The 15,298-nt window shown below is 39.8% G+C and overlaps 1 protein-coding gene across 1 annotated transcript; it reads left to right on the top strand.

Moving 5' to 3' along the window:
• Positions 1-1,714: 1,714 nt before the first annotated feature.
• Positions 1,715-13,522, top strand: COMMD6 (COMM domain containing 6). The gene is made up of 4 exons (XM_050766479.1): positions 1,715-1,870; positions 1,959-1,970; positions 9,294-9,446; positions 13,319-13,522. The coding sequence occupies exons 1-4, from the start codon at positions 1,829-1,831 to the stop codon at positions 13,367-13,369; spliced, it is 258 nt and encodes an 85-aa protein (XP_050622436.1). The 5' UTR covers positions 1,715-1,828; the 3' UTR covers positions 13,370-13,522.
• The last annotated feature ends 1,776 nt before the right edge of the window (positions 13,523-15,298 follow it).

Below are 15,298 nucleotides of genomic sequence, written 5' to 3'. Positions count from 1 at the left end.
TCTTGATTACTCATTGAAACAGTAATTTAGGTATTGATCTGAAGGGACTTTACAAACATAATTAAAAGTTATGTACCTTAAGATAGAAAGAGGCCAGGTACGGTGGCTCATGGCTGTACTTTGGGAGGCCAGTACTTTGGGAGGCCAAGGCCCGAGGTGGGTGGATTACTTGAGGACAGGAGTTCGAGATCAGCCTCTCCAACATGGAGAGACCCCATCTCTACTAAAAATACGAAAGTTAGCCAGGCATGATGATACATGTCTGTAATCTCAGCTACTCAAAAAGGCTGAGGCAGGAGAATTGTTTGAACCTGGGAGGCAGAGGTTGCAGTGAGCTTAGATTGTGCCACTGTACTCCAGCCTGGGTGACAAAGTGAGACTCTGTCTCAAAAAAAAAAAAAAAAAAAAAAAAAAAAGTTTTTCTTAATTATTTGGTTATACCTGATCTAATAATTATTTCAGCCCTTAAAAATGAGAATTTTTTCAGGCTAGAGTCAGAGAGATGTGGCAAAAGAAGGAACAGGAACAGGAGAGATCATACAGAAAGCGAGATGAGAGAGATTTAAAGTGTGAGGAGGACTTGACGTGCCCTTCCTGGTTTCGAAGATGGAGGAAGGAGCCACAAGCCAAGGAACGCAGATGGCCTCTAGGAGCTGGGAATCCCCATCTGAAAGCCAGCAAGGAAACTGCACAGAACTGAGCTCTGCCAACAAGCTGAATGAGCTTCAAAGCAGATCCGCACCCCCGCCCCCGTCCTTCACCCAAACCCCACCACCCCCGAACCTTCATTGAGGAACATAGTCCTGATGACCCTTTACCGGTGCAGTTCTAGATTAGAGGAGACTAAGGATACATGATCACCAAATTCAAGACGACCCTTTGATTAGATTCTGTTTGTGGATGGGGTAGGGAATAACTTTAAAGAATGTTGTTGAAACAAGTGGGGAAATTTTAATTTGGCCTATTAGAGAATAGTATTTTATTAATGTTAAATTTCCTGAATGTGATAGTTGAATTGTGGTTATTTAGAAGAATGTCCTAGTTCTCAGGAGACAACATGCTCAAGCATTTAGGAGAGAAGTATCATCCTTAATATAAGCCGATATAAAGCAAATGTGTACAATGCGAACAGTTGGTGAATCTAGATGAAGGGTATATAGGTGTTCATTGAATTATTTTTTGCAATTTTTCTGAAAAAAAAATTCAAAATAAAAAGTTGGCGGGAAATAAAAATCACTGTGGATACTTTGTGTAGCATGGATTTGAGGTCAGTAGGAAAGAAGTAGGAAGACAGGATGAGAAGGTATTCCGCAGCCAGACTGAGGGCTGGGATGCAAGAGGAATAGCAGGGATAATGGAAAGCATCCCCCGCCCACAGCTAGGCAGGCGAAGCAGCTCATCCTATAACTGTGGTTCCCACAGGCTTCCCTTGCAGGGCCGGGGGTGTGGTCGCCCAGCTGCTTTCGAATTTGGTTGGGATTGAGGACGGGTGCCTCGGGATGCTTTGCCCCGCCCCGCTCCAGATTGGAAGAGCCCACGTGTCAGTGTTAGATGGGGGAAGCGGCATCATAAATTTAATTAGCGCTTCTCTTCTCAAAGTATCTCCCAAATCTTTGGCCTTTTTCCATAACATAATTTCCTTTTAGGTCAATATCTCTTTAAAATTATGTTTAATTAAGAAAAAGTGTGAGTCACATAAAGATGATTTTTTCAGCTTCCCCCGCTACGTCCGCCCCATGCGCCAGGCCGCGAGAGGCAGGACGTGGAAGCGGAAGTGCTGGTCGGGAGCGTTCTCTCGAGTCCGGGGCGCACCTAGCGGACGCTGCCCATGGAGGCGTCTAGCGAGCCGCCGCTGGATGCTAAGTCCGAGGTGAGTGCCAACCGGGAAGGAGAGCGGGCAGCGAGGCTCTGGAGCAAGAAAGATGTTTCTCTAAATTGTGTTTCTGCTTCCGTTTCAGGTCACCAACCAGGTGAGTGAGCGGCCGCCCCGCCCTGTCCTCCGCCGGCCCGCCTCCCACGGCTGCGAGACCATGCCACCCTGAGCCTTCCCCAGGTCTCCCCGAGTCTTGTGTCCGGGAGCCGGTGACCTTTAGTCCACCTCCTTGCTTTGCTCCTTCTCCTTTGCATCTGAGCCGGTAGCCGTTGCCATTGTAATGAAAGCTCCTCTTCCCCACCCCGCACTAGCCCAAAGAATGCAGATCAGGGATTGTTGGGCTTTGATTAGGCGTCATTTATTCGAAGCTAGGAACACCGTATTTTAAAGTGTGATGGATATAGAAGTAGTTATGAAAATTTTCAGAGATAGCGTCGCAAACATTTTCTTAGTCTCTAAAAAATGTTATTTTTGAAGATGAAGTATAGCATTTTAGCCTTTTAGAGTATGCATTTATAATGCTAGGAATATGAATTTGACTTTTAAAGTATATGTTAGCCCCATTTCCTTTTCAAGTGCTGCTGTGCTGTTTTAGCTAATAAACTATTTGTAGGCAACTAATTTATAACACTTCCCAGAATAGGAATACTAAAACTAGAGTATTTTTAGGCCAGGAGTTACCCAGTTCCATACAAAATGTAAGAAAGGGATGAGATAAGAAATAATTAGAGGCCGGGCGCGGTGGCTCAAGCCTGTAATCCCAGCACTTTGGGAGGCCGAGACGGGCGGATCACGAGGTCAGGAGATCGAGACCATCCTGGCTAACACGGTGAAACCCCGTCTCTACTAAAAAATACAAAAAACTAGCCGGGCGAGGTGGCGGGCGCCTGTAGTCCCAGCTACTCGGGAGGCTGAGGCAGGAGAATGGTCTAAACCCGGGAGGCGGAGCTTGCAGTGAGCTGAGATCCGGCCACTGCACCCCAGCCTGGGCGACAGAGCAAGACTCTGTCTCAAAAAAAAAAAAAGAAAAAGAAATAATTAGAATACAGGGGCTGAGAGAAGTGTCCATTGACTGCTCTCTGTCATTTTTCTCTAACTGACTTTGCTTTTGAGGATTCCTGGGAAGTAGGGGAAGTCAGCTGTCAACCGTCTACCTGGCTTTCCTTAGTTATATGACTTAGTGCATTTTGAGTCGATCTTTCGTAAGTCATTTTATCCATTCTCTTACGTTAAGTTTTGTATTTAAGATATTGTGAAACAGAATTATACTAATTATGGGGTTTTTTAAGTTGAATTCTTTTTGGCTTAAACACAAATTTATTATCTTCTAGTTCTGGAAGTCAGAAGTCCTAAACTAGTCGTACGGGGCTAAAATCAAGGTATCTGCAGGGCTGTGTTCCCTCTGAGGCGATAGGGGAGATTGTTTCCTCCTTGGCTTGTGGCCTCTGCTTCCATCTTCAAAGCACATCATTCCAGCCTCTGCTTCCATTGTCACATTGCCTTCTGACTCTGACCCTTTTTCCTCCCTCTTGTAAGGACCCTTTCGATTACATTTGGCCCACCTGGATAATCCAGGAAAATCTCCGCATCTGCAAGTCCTTAATTTTGTCACATCTACCAATACTGTTTTGTTGCCTAAGGTAACATATTCATAAATTTTGAGGATTAGCATGTGGACATATTTGGGAGGACCATTATTCAGCCTACTGCACATCCTTCTATACAGTCATTCACAGATTATGAGTGTTTGCATAGAAAAAGCCAAGATCATTTACAAACAGGTTATTAGATTTAATGTGAGAGTTCAGCAAGGTGATTCCATTGTTGAACGTTATTTAGTTCAGACAAAAAGAGTTGGAAAATATAATTTTAAAGATGTCATTTATAACATGAAGAAACTATAGGCTGGGCATGGTGGCTCACGACTGTAAGCTCAGGGCTTTGGGAGGATTGCTTGAGGCCAGCAGTTTGAGACCAGAGTGGGCAACATAGCAAGACCTTATCTCTATAAAAATAAAAAAATTAATCAGGTGTGGAGGCACAGACCTGTAGTACAAGCTACTCAGGAGGCTGAGACGAGAAGATCTGGGCCCAGGAGTTTGAGGCAGCAATGAGCTTTAATTACACCACTGCAGTCCAGCCTGAGTGACAGAGTGAGACTCCATCTCTTAAAAAAAAATTACAGAGTATCTTGCAATAAATCTAACAAAAGATATTTAAAAATTTTATGAAGAAAATGACAAAAAGTGGTAGACTTTTACTTTGTGGTCCAGCTCATAAGGAGCTTGGAAGTCATCACCCTGTCCTAGCAACAAGGAAAAGCTGCACAAACTGAAAAATCAACAACTCCTCTTGGATCTGTCAGAGAAGCGCGATCACAGGGTAAATTGCTGTCCCCCGAATTGGTGAGACAGACTGCGAAGACAGAGAACCACAACTTAGAGCAGAAGCTCCACGGAAACCAATGCCTGAACTGAAATTGACGGATTGCTGCAGGCTCCCATCTCTCCCTCACACCTGACATACAGTTGTATCAGCATATTGTTTTCTCTCGCTCTAAATTCACCACCTCTTGCTGCCAGCTGGGTTCAAGCCGCCATTCTCTTTCCTGGAATACTGCAGTAGCCTGGTAACAGGGTCACCCAACTTTCTTAAACTTTGTGCCTCACCAGGCAGTCTGGATGAGCTTTTTGTAATCCAAGTTAGACCAGGTATCTCTGCTACTCAGAGCTTTTTAAGAGATTCTTGTCACACTGGAAAAAAGTTGTAGGTATTTACTGTGGCCCCACAGGGCCCTTCGAAGATGGATTCCTTATCTCTTACCACTCTTCCTAGCTCATGCCCCTCCAGCTACCTGGGCCTCATTGTTCCCTGAACACACCAAGCATGCTTCTCCCTCAGTCCAGAATGTTCTTTTCTCCAGATCCTGTGGCTTTTTCTTCATTTTATTCGAGTCTCTTTCTGTTCAAAAGCCACATGAAAGAGGTCTTCCCAGGTTCTATCTAAATAGCCTTTCTTGTCACCCTGTCACCTTACCCTGCATTTTGTCACACCATAATGTTACCATTTCATTATACTTTTGTTTATTGTCTGCCTTCCCCACTAAAATTCTGAAGGTCAGGAACTATGCTTTATTTTTGACTTCCCTAATGCTTAGAATATAGTATTGCTTAGTATATACTGAATAGTGAGGCCTCCCTCCCTTACTCAAAACATATAGGAATTGCCAATTTTATAGATAGTTTTTATAGTCATGTTTTTATATTACTAGTAACTTCAGCCTCCACATCAATTTTTAGTGTGACAACAGCTAATTTGTTTACCTTTTTATATATTTACTTCCTGATTATTCGTTTTACTTCTGGATGTTTTTATATTTTCTTTTTTACTACTAGTTTTTTGTTTCTTTATATGTTTTCCTTTTTCAATACTTCATCATATAGTAATTTTGGGGCTGCCATACATTGTTTCATTCTTAACATTCTTCATAGTGGTAAGTGTTCTCTGTTCTGATTTTTTTTTTTATATTCTTGTATTTTTAAAATCTTTGCAGTTCACTCCTACTTAAGATGAAACCACAATTATTAGAAGGTTTGCTTTCATTTTGCATTTAAATGTTGAGGTTAGAATTTTGGAAATTATCTCATAAACCTAGTCCTAGCTTTCTTTAAATTGTGAAGACTGACTGCACGGTGTCTTGATGGCAGGTCTCCCTGTTTCCTCACCTGACAATTTCACTGTTTTAAGAGTCAGTGGAACTCAGCATTGCACGCCTTCTTTGCTTTTCTGCTTGAAATCTTCTAGTTTTATTTCAGATTCTGAGAAACAAATAGGCACCCCTTTACTCTGCCACTTTAATGTGGATGGTAAAAATGGAACTTCTTCCATCAAGGAGTTGTAGAGTCTAAATACTGTTAAGAATAAGAAATTGCTTGCTTATTTCTTACTCAAACATTTAGGGGAGGGAAGCCCAGGTAGAAGAATCGCTTGAACCCAGGAGGTCTAGGCTACAGTGAGTGAGTCAGGAGATCAAGACCATCCTGGCTGTGAAACCCCGTCTCATGCCACTGTGTCCCACTTCAGCTGAGGCTGATGGCAACGGAGCTTGCAGTGAGCTGAGATCCTGTCCAGCCTGGCCACAAGCGAAAAAAAAAAAAGGAAAATGAATTCGAGGTTCAATTTTTGGATATGCACTCCAGTCTTGAGATCCTGTCTGGAAAAAAAAAAAAGGAAAAAATTCGAGGTTCTCTCTCTACTGGAATTAAAACTCTCTCTACTCATGAACTCTCCTGAATTCTGTTCTTGGGTTTTTAGCCTATTTCTGAACATTCCTGTTGAGATATCCCTAGTATCATCTCATAATGATACTTTTGGACTGGATACCTCAGCATTCTCCCAGTTATCCAAGCTCAAATTTTTATAATTTTCTATAAACGACTATAGTTGTATCTTGTAGGCAATCATCAAGACCTAGCAATGCATCCTTCTTATGATCGGTTTAGTCCTACTTGTCACCAGCTTAGTTCAGGCACTTATATAACTTCAGACTTGGATTATTATGTTCTGCTGCCACCAGATGAATCTCTCTCTCTCTTTTTTTTTTATTTTTATTTTTCCAGAGTTGGGGTCTCGCTCTGTTGCCCAGGCTGGAGTGTAGTGGCATGCTCACAGCTCACTGCAGCCTTGACCTCCTGGGCCCAGGTGATCCTCCCACTTCATTCTCCCAAGTAGCTGGGACTTATAGGTGTGCCCTACCACGCCTGGCTACTTTTGTACTTTTGTATTTTTTGTAGAGACAGGGCTGTTGCCCAGGCTGGTCTGGAACCCCTGCACTCAAGTGATCCACCTGCCTTGGCCTCCCAAAATGCTGGAATTACAGGTGTGAGCCACCGTGTCCAGCCTGAATATCCATTAATCAATATTTTGATATCATTCTCTCTATTGAAAAACTTTCAGTGAGTCCCCAATGCCTATAGGGAAAGTTTAAGTGACTTAATGTGATAAGTTTTTCATAGGAAGATAAAGGATGTAAAAGTACTGTGAAAACCTCTGAAAGCTCAATTTGCAAGGAATTACTGGCTTTTTGATCACTTTTGTCAACTTTATTTTTCATATTTCCTTACAAGAGCCATCTACTTTAAGATAGAAAAATATCTATCCCTAAGCCAAATTTTGACTCTTTTCATCTGTAATTGGTTCCACCCAATATTTATTAAGCATGTATTCTTTGCTGGGTGTGCATTTATGGTATATATAAATAAAACACATTTTCCTCTCAATTCCTGTTCTGTTTATTCTTCAAAATGGAGCTTAAAGCCTTCTGTAAAGCTTTCCCTTAACTCCCTAGGCTACAATAAAGTCTTCCTTTCAACCAGAAATGTACTCACTCGCTTATATTGCTCTCGAGTATATATGCAAAAAGTGCACAAAATATGGACAGTTAATGAATTATCTAAAAGTGAACACTCATGTAACCACAAGCAAAAGTCAATAAATGGAATGTTACCAGTCCCCCAGAAGCCCACCACATGCTCCTCTTCAATCAGTGCCCACTTCTCTCCACCCCAAAAGGATAGGCATATTCTTCTCTTTATAGTTTTACCACCTCTTTCTCAAGTTTAAGTGAACAGAATCATAACTTTTGGCCTTGTTTTAACATTTTTGGTTTTACGTGTAACTGAAGTTCATTTTCATTGCTGTGTAGCATTTCATTTATCCATTTTATTTCTGATGAACATTTGGGTTTTCAGTTTAGGGCTATTACGAATAAAGCTGCTAGGGACATTTTCATATATGTATCCTGTGTACACATTCACAAGTTTTTCTAAGTTCTGTCCCTAGTAGAATTTGGATCACAGTATGCGTAGCTTCAGTTTTACTAGCTAAAGTCAGTTCTTTAATAGATTGGCCCAGTTTATACTTTCACCAACAGCATGTGACACTTCCCATTGCCTTACGTCCTTCCTTGTCAATACTTGGAATTTTCAGATTTAAATTTTTGCCATTTTGGTAGCTGTGTAGTGGTATGTAATTGTGGCTTTAATTCCTTGTTTCTTAAGGTGAGCACATTTTCATAGGTTTATTAGAAATTTGTAGTTATTTTGTGATTTGCCTTTCTCTATTTTTATATGGAGAACTTTTCTTTAAAATGAATTTATACAATCTTTTTTACTTATAAAAGATGTTAACCTTTTGTCAGCACCAGCTTGGACTTAATGCTGTAGGAGATTGGTGCAAAGCAAGTCTGAGATAGGAGGAATTATTGGTCCCCCTTTTATAAAAATGGGAGATTTACAAATGCCTTCCCCTATTCCATACCCCAAAAGTCCTAAAATAGAAGATGGGTTATATAACTTCCATGGTTGATTGAGGCATACGTGGGAACCATTCCATTTCTTTTCCTCACCATAGTCCTTAAGCTCAAATACTACATTAGTGTAAATAGTGATAAGGTGGTTTGGATTTCATCAGTGTTTGTGATAGATATGTGGTAGGATACATGGTGGGATTTACAGAAATCCTAACTTTTACAAGAAGAAATGTATTAACAAGTGAAGATTTTTGCCCAGTGAGCATTAGTTTTAAAGAAAAAGGTATCAGTCAGTGAGCAAGTGCTTTTTGAGTGCCTGCTATGCATCAGGCTAAGCTTTGGAAACAAGACAGACAGTATTTTATCCCTGTGTTTTATGTTTTAGAGTCATGTTTTTAAGGCACTATTAACAGCTGCATGTTTTATGCCATGGCATCATTTAGCAGTCATTGACAGGAATTAGATTAAAAAGTATTGAGGCAACCAGTAGTCACTAAGCATGTCATCTTTGGAGTCAAACAGACTGGTTTCAGTTGATTCCAGAAATGTGTGACCTTATGCCCATTACCTAAGCTCTCTGAAGTTGGCTTTTGTCATCTACAAAGTGGAAACAATAACCTATAATGTTACGTTGATTCAGTAAGGTATTTAATACATGTAAACTGCATAGCACATCACCCAGGGCGTATATCTGTCATGAACACTGATGAAATCCAAAATTACCTTATCACTATACATGCTAATGGAAGGCTTGAGCATGGAACAGCGAAGTGAACTAAAAGATACTCCAAGCCTGTTAAAGGAAACCAATACTGCCACATCTTCCTTCCACTTCCATTATACATTGGAGGGGAGATTTTTTTTTTTCCCCCACGTTTTGCTTTTTTCCATTTTTAACTACGATGGTGTTTTCTAACTGCGTTTATATCCCTTATTACCTCTCCATTTTTTCATTTGATTATTGTTCCTCTAGCAATATTAAAATGAAGATACTTTCTTTAAATATGACCAGCGTTGAAACTAAAAGTTGAGTATGAGTGCAGTAAAATTGAATAAATATCTGCATTCCAGGTTATGTTACTACTAATGTATTATTCTGTCTTATTAAAGCTTGTAGATTTTCAGTGGAAACTGGGTATGGCTGTGAGCTCAGACACTTGCAGATCTCTTAAGTATCCTTATGTTGCAGTGATGCTAAAAGTGGCAGATCATTCAGGCCAAGTAAAGACCAAGTGCTTTGAAATGACGATTCCACAGTTTCAGGTTTGTGATTTAACTCATCCAGTTTTAGCTCATTTTTTCTGTAATCGTCGTATAAAAAGATATATACAATTTTTCTTCGGGAAAACTTTAATGGTTTTTATTTGTAGATTGATGTGCTTTACGTTTACTAGTAGTATATGCAAGAGATGTGAATTTGTCTCCTTTGGGAATTTGATAAATTATTTTCAATATAATGTGCTGAATTTGTGTACTGTGCCATTTGATCACTTGAAAAGTACTCCTCTGAGTATATTTAGGAAATTTTTATCTTCAATGGCAGGATATTTACTTTGCATTTAAATGTTTTATTCTTATTCCTTTGGGCTTAATGTTCAAGAATGTTAAGCTAAATGAATCTTTGAATAGCGCTGACCCTGAATTTTCTAACTAATAATGTTTACAAAAGGCAGGTCAGAGCAAGTGAACTTGTTGCCTGGCTTTATCAGCTAGGGACTTAAGTAACTCAGTAGTTTAGAGTTACGTTACCATATTATCATTCTACCTCTTTTCTGTAACCAAGGGGGAGTAAGGGTCGTGGTGGGGAGGGCTCTAAATCAGGTTTTCTTTTTGTGTTTTTTTGAGACGGAGTCTCACCCTGCCACCCAGGCTGGAGTGCGGTGGCACCATCTTGGCTCACTGCAAGCTCCGCCTCCTGGGTTCACGCCATTCTCCTGCCTCAGCCTCCTGAGTAGCTGGGACTACAGGCGTCTGACACCACACCTGGCTAATTTTTTTGTATTTTTGGTAGAGACGGGGTTTCACTGCGTTAGCCAGGATGGTCTCGATCTCCTGACTTCGTGATCCACCCGCCTTGGCATCCCAAAGTGCTGGGATTACAGGCGTGAGCCACCGCGCCCGGCCAGGTTTTCTTTTAAATGTACATACTGGAGATGTTTTGTCATGAATTTAACTGTCCTGTACAGTTTTGTTTTTGTTTGGTTGGTTTGTTCCTTTTGGTATGAATAGGTAAGAATCTATTCTTAGCATTTATACTAGTACTAACTTAGTACTTACACTTAGTACTTATAACAGCAGTTAGTACTCTAAAAGTCAAAGCAACCATCGTGAATGAAATGGAAATAAAAAGTGATTCTTCGTAAAACAAACTAAAATTATATTGGTCCTAGGCTTCCTTTTAAATAAAACTCTTTCATATACCACTTTATGGTACTTTTGATTTCTACTTTTATAAACTATATTTTAAATAATTTCTTTCCCTTTCTTTTTTTCCTTTTTTGAGACACAGTTTCACTCTTGTTGCCCAGGCTGGAGTGCAATGGCGTGATCTCGGCTCACTGCAACCTCCGCCTCCCGGTTCAAGTGGTTCTCCTGCCTCAGCTTCCTGAGTAGCTGGGATTGCAAGCACGTACCACCACGCCCGGCTAATTTTTGTATTTTTAGTAGAGATGAGGTTTCACCATGTTGGCCAGGCTGGTCTGAAACTCCTGACCTCAGTTGATCTGTCTGCCTCAGCCTCCCAAAGTGCTGGGATTACAGGTTTGAGTCACCATGCTCAGCCTGATTTCTTTATTTAAAATAGATATCCCTGCTTTGAAACAAAAATAATGTTCACAAATTTAACATTATTAGTGTTGATTAGTGTCTTGGAACTGAGACTCAGTGAAAAGGAAATGTATATTGTGATATGGGAATGACATTCAACTAAATATGAAGACTCAGTCAATTTCAAGAGAGAATATACGTTTTGGTTTTCTTTGTAATTCACAGTGCTGGCCTAATTCTTATTATTCTGTGCAGCATTTGTGCTATCCTAATTCCACCTCTAGAAATTTTTTCTCATAGGGAAAAAAAGCACAAATAGATTAATTTTTTCCACAGTTTTATTGAGGTACAGTTGACAAAATTGTGTATTTCGAAGGTTTCACAATGTGATGATTTGATAAACATACACATTTTGTAATGATTACCACAGTCACACTAATTAACACATCCACCTCCACACATAGTTACCTTTTTTGGGGGACAGAGTGTGTGTGTGTTGAGGGCATGTAAAATCTTTTTTTAGCAAATTTCAACTAAACAATACAGTATTATTAACTGTAGTCACCATATTGTACATTAGATCTCAGACTTACTTATTTTATAACCAAAAGTTTGTACCTTTTTACTAAAATTTCCCCATTGACCCCAGCCTCAGCTCCTGGCAACCTCCAGTCTCCTTTCTGCTTCTGTGAGTTTGACTTTTTTAGATTCCACATAGGTGAGATCATGCAGTATTAGCCTTTCTGTGTCTGGCTTATTTCACTTTGCATAACGTCCTCCAGATTCATCCATGTTGTTGCAAATGGCAGGATTTCCTTCTTTTTTTATGGCTGTGTGATATTCCATTATGTGTGTATGTATACACATACATAGTATATACATACATTATAAACATATTAAATATAAATATACACAAAAACATTTTCATTAGAGGCAACTCTTTTAAAGAGAGTTTTTACATGGGTTAAAACTGACCACAAGATAACCTGTTAATCACACTACATGACTGAGAGCTAAGGAACATTCTTTGAGCTTTTAATTTATATCTGTTTGGTAACTAAAATTTTGAACATCAATACATATTTTTAAAGAAATAGTTTGAACACTTTGGGAGGCCGAGGCGGGCGGATCACAAGGTCAGGAGATCGAGACCACAGTGAAACCCCGTTTACTAAAAAAAAAAATAGCCTGTAGTCCCAGCTACTTTGGCGGGAACCCGGGAGGCGGAGCTTGCAGTGAGCCGAGATCGGGCCACTTGCCTTCTGAGTCTCAAAAAAAAAAAAAAAAAAAAAAAAGACACTTTGCTTCGTTCTGTGACAAATTTGCATATAAATTAAAACAATACAAATCCTCTTAAGTAGCAAAATAAAAAATTAAGACCAAATAAGAAGGAAAATGCAGATGTGTAAATCATTAGAAGGTATCCTGATTGCCAAGGTTAAGTTTCAAATTTGTCTCCTAGCTTCCTGGTAGGTACAGGAGAAGACAGAAGAACAATTCGTCTGATTCCTTTCTTACCTGAGATGTAAAAGAAGATGACTTCTATAGGAGAACCATTATACCAGCTTAATTTTTAAATGATAGAGAAATAAGCTGTACCATATAAGCCATTGCTAATGTTGGATCTCTCTTCTAGTAATTGAACCCATAATCTTAAATGAGACAGCCCCTACCACACTGAAATGCAGTTCTTTACTAGATTGAAAGTGTTTTGAGGCCTGGAACCAACCTGTTATTTTTGTTTTTATTTTCAGTGTCTAGGACAGTGCTGAGTATTTAATAAATCTGGTGTGATCTTAAAAGGACTTTCTCGGCCGGGCGCGGTGGCTCAAGCCTGTAATCCCAGCACTTTGGGAGGCTGAGACGGGCGGATCACAAGGTCAGGAGATCGAGACCATCCTGGCTAACCCGGTGAAACCCCGTCTCTACTAAAAAATACAAAAAACTAGCCGGGCGAGGTGGCGGGCGCCTGTAGTCCCAGCTACTCCGGAGGCTGAGGCAGGAGAATGGCGTGAACCTGGGAGGCGGAGCTTGCAGTGAGCTGAAATCTGGCCACTGCACTCCAGCCTGGGTGACAGAGCGAGACTCCGTCTCAAAAAAAAAAAAAAAAAAAAAAAAAAAGGACTTTCTCATGTGCTTTTTGAAAAGTTTAGTCATGCGATAATTATCCAACTCTACAGTAGTATTTTTGCTTGCACTACCAAATTACACCTGTTTATTTCTTACAGCAACCTTCAGTAATTGAGAATGTAACATTAAAATGCAAACTGAATATGTTATATAATCTCTGGTAGTCAGATATAATTAAAATAACTATTTAAATATCTTCTAAAAGCAAAATTAATATTATTTTCCCCATTTCTCTCTAGAATTTCTACAGACAGTTCAAGGAAATTGCTGCAGTTATTGAAACGGTGTGAAGACGGATTCTTTGGTTGATAAATTGCTATCATTCTAAAGTCATGGACTTCACTTTCTGCAACAAAACCACATAAGGATGGAACATTTATTGAATGAAAAATGCACTTTTGTTTTTCCATTTTTTTAAATAATAAAAATCAGATAAACAGGAATTGGGTAGTGGTAATCAATGCACAACTTTGTGAATGTGCTTTATAAAAGTGACTGAATTAGACACTTTAAAGGGTGTACTTGGTGATAATGTGAATGATATAATCAGACTAACATTTGAATCATTGCTATTGGAGGCAGCACAAATTTATGTGTTATACAACAGTAGTTTAAAAACTTGTACTGGATGGAACCCATTTTATAAATAATCTTGAGTCATATATAAATATATATATAAATCAGAAAAGTAGTATTTGATTAGGATAACTTGACAAATTCAATTGTATAGCCATCACTTATTATAACAGCAGTCGAAGAGTGAGCCTTCTTTTTTCAAACAGTTGTAATCAGATTAAGATTGACCATTGCTCCTTTACACAGTATTAGTCTAGCATTCAATTTTTTCTGGTATTAATGGTTGTAGAAAGTTCAAATACATACACAGAGTTGGAAAGACAAGTTTTAGTCTTTGAGTTTTGTACTACTGAGTTAACCTGTTAGCACAAGTTACTGCATTAGATGATCTCTCTTGAATTTAAATATATAAACCTGTTTTTAAACTCTTTTATATTATAAAGCTACCACATTGTATGGCGTTTGTTTAGAAGTAAGCAAATAGGCCACCAGAATAGAATAGATGGCCTAGAAATAGATCAAGACATTCTGGTCCACCACATTGGAAATTTAAACCCTCTTCACACGCTGTCTGCATTTCTGCAGGTCTGTGTGAGTCCACTTTCTTTGTTTTCTGCTAGGTAGCACTGCTGTGAGGAGCCCAGGACTGCTGCCTGCCACAGCACACCTGTGCGCTCAGAGTCCCACCAGCTTGATGAGTTAGCTGCTGGGCCATTTGTGCACACCAACTACCCACAGACATTTCTATTACCCACCCTCTGGATGCCAACGCATTAATGATCCTAGAATTATGAGAACCCAAAGATCCCCTCTCTGTCCCTCCCTCAATTCTGTGGGGTACCAGTGTCATTATGTTCCTAGAAATAAGAGTAGAAACCCCTCTATCTGGGTTAGAACAACAAACCTGCCTTCTCTTAACTGCGCATGAGGTTCCTGTGTCTCCCACTTCCTTTGGATTAAAACCTTCCTCTTTCCCCTTCCCTGTTTGCATGGTAGCATTTCTAGGTTTAAGGCAATATGCAAAAAGACCCAAAGTTAGGCCCTGGTTCAAACACTGTGGGTGGCAGATTTGAAATAAATTTAAATTGCATGTTTAAGTTTGTCTTTTGAATTTAAAAAGCAAGTTTTAACCTGGCACTTTGGGAGGCTGAGGTGGGCAGATCACTTGCGGCCAGGAATTCGAGCCCAGCCTGGCCAACATGGCAAAACCCCATTTTTACAAAAAATAAAAAAATTAGCCGGGTGTGGTGGCATATGCCTATAATCCCAGCTACTCGGGAGGCTGAGGCAAGAGAATTGAATGGACCTGGGAGGCAGAGGTCACAGTAAGCCACGATCTCATCATTGCACTTCAGCCTGGGTGATAGAGTGAGACTGTCCCCACCCCCCCCCACCAAAAAAAAAATAAAAAGCAAGTTTTTTCATAATGTATTTTCACACTTTTTATTACAAATGTCTATTTTTGCTTTATTAAGCAAAATGTCTATTTTTGCTTTATTAGCTTCACTGGGCTGGCCTGGGAATTAACCATTGTTAAAATTTCTGTGGAAAAGTGTGTTTCAAGTTTCAAACAGTTGACTTAAATGTAAACTTTTAGAAAACAGCTCATTCTCAAATGGGAAACTATTAATACACTTTTAGTT

The sequence above is a fragment of the Macaca thibetana genome, chromosome 17, assembly GCF_024542745.1.
Source record: "Macaca thibetana thibetana isolate TM-01 chromosome 17, ASM2454274v1, whole genome shotgun sequence".
NCBI lineage: Eukaryota > Metazoa > Chordata > Mammalia > Primates > Cercopithecidae > Macaca > Macaca thibetana.
This window is presented reverse-complemented; position numbering and strand designations above follow the sequence as displayed.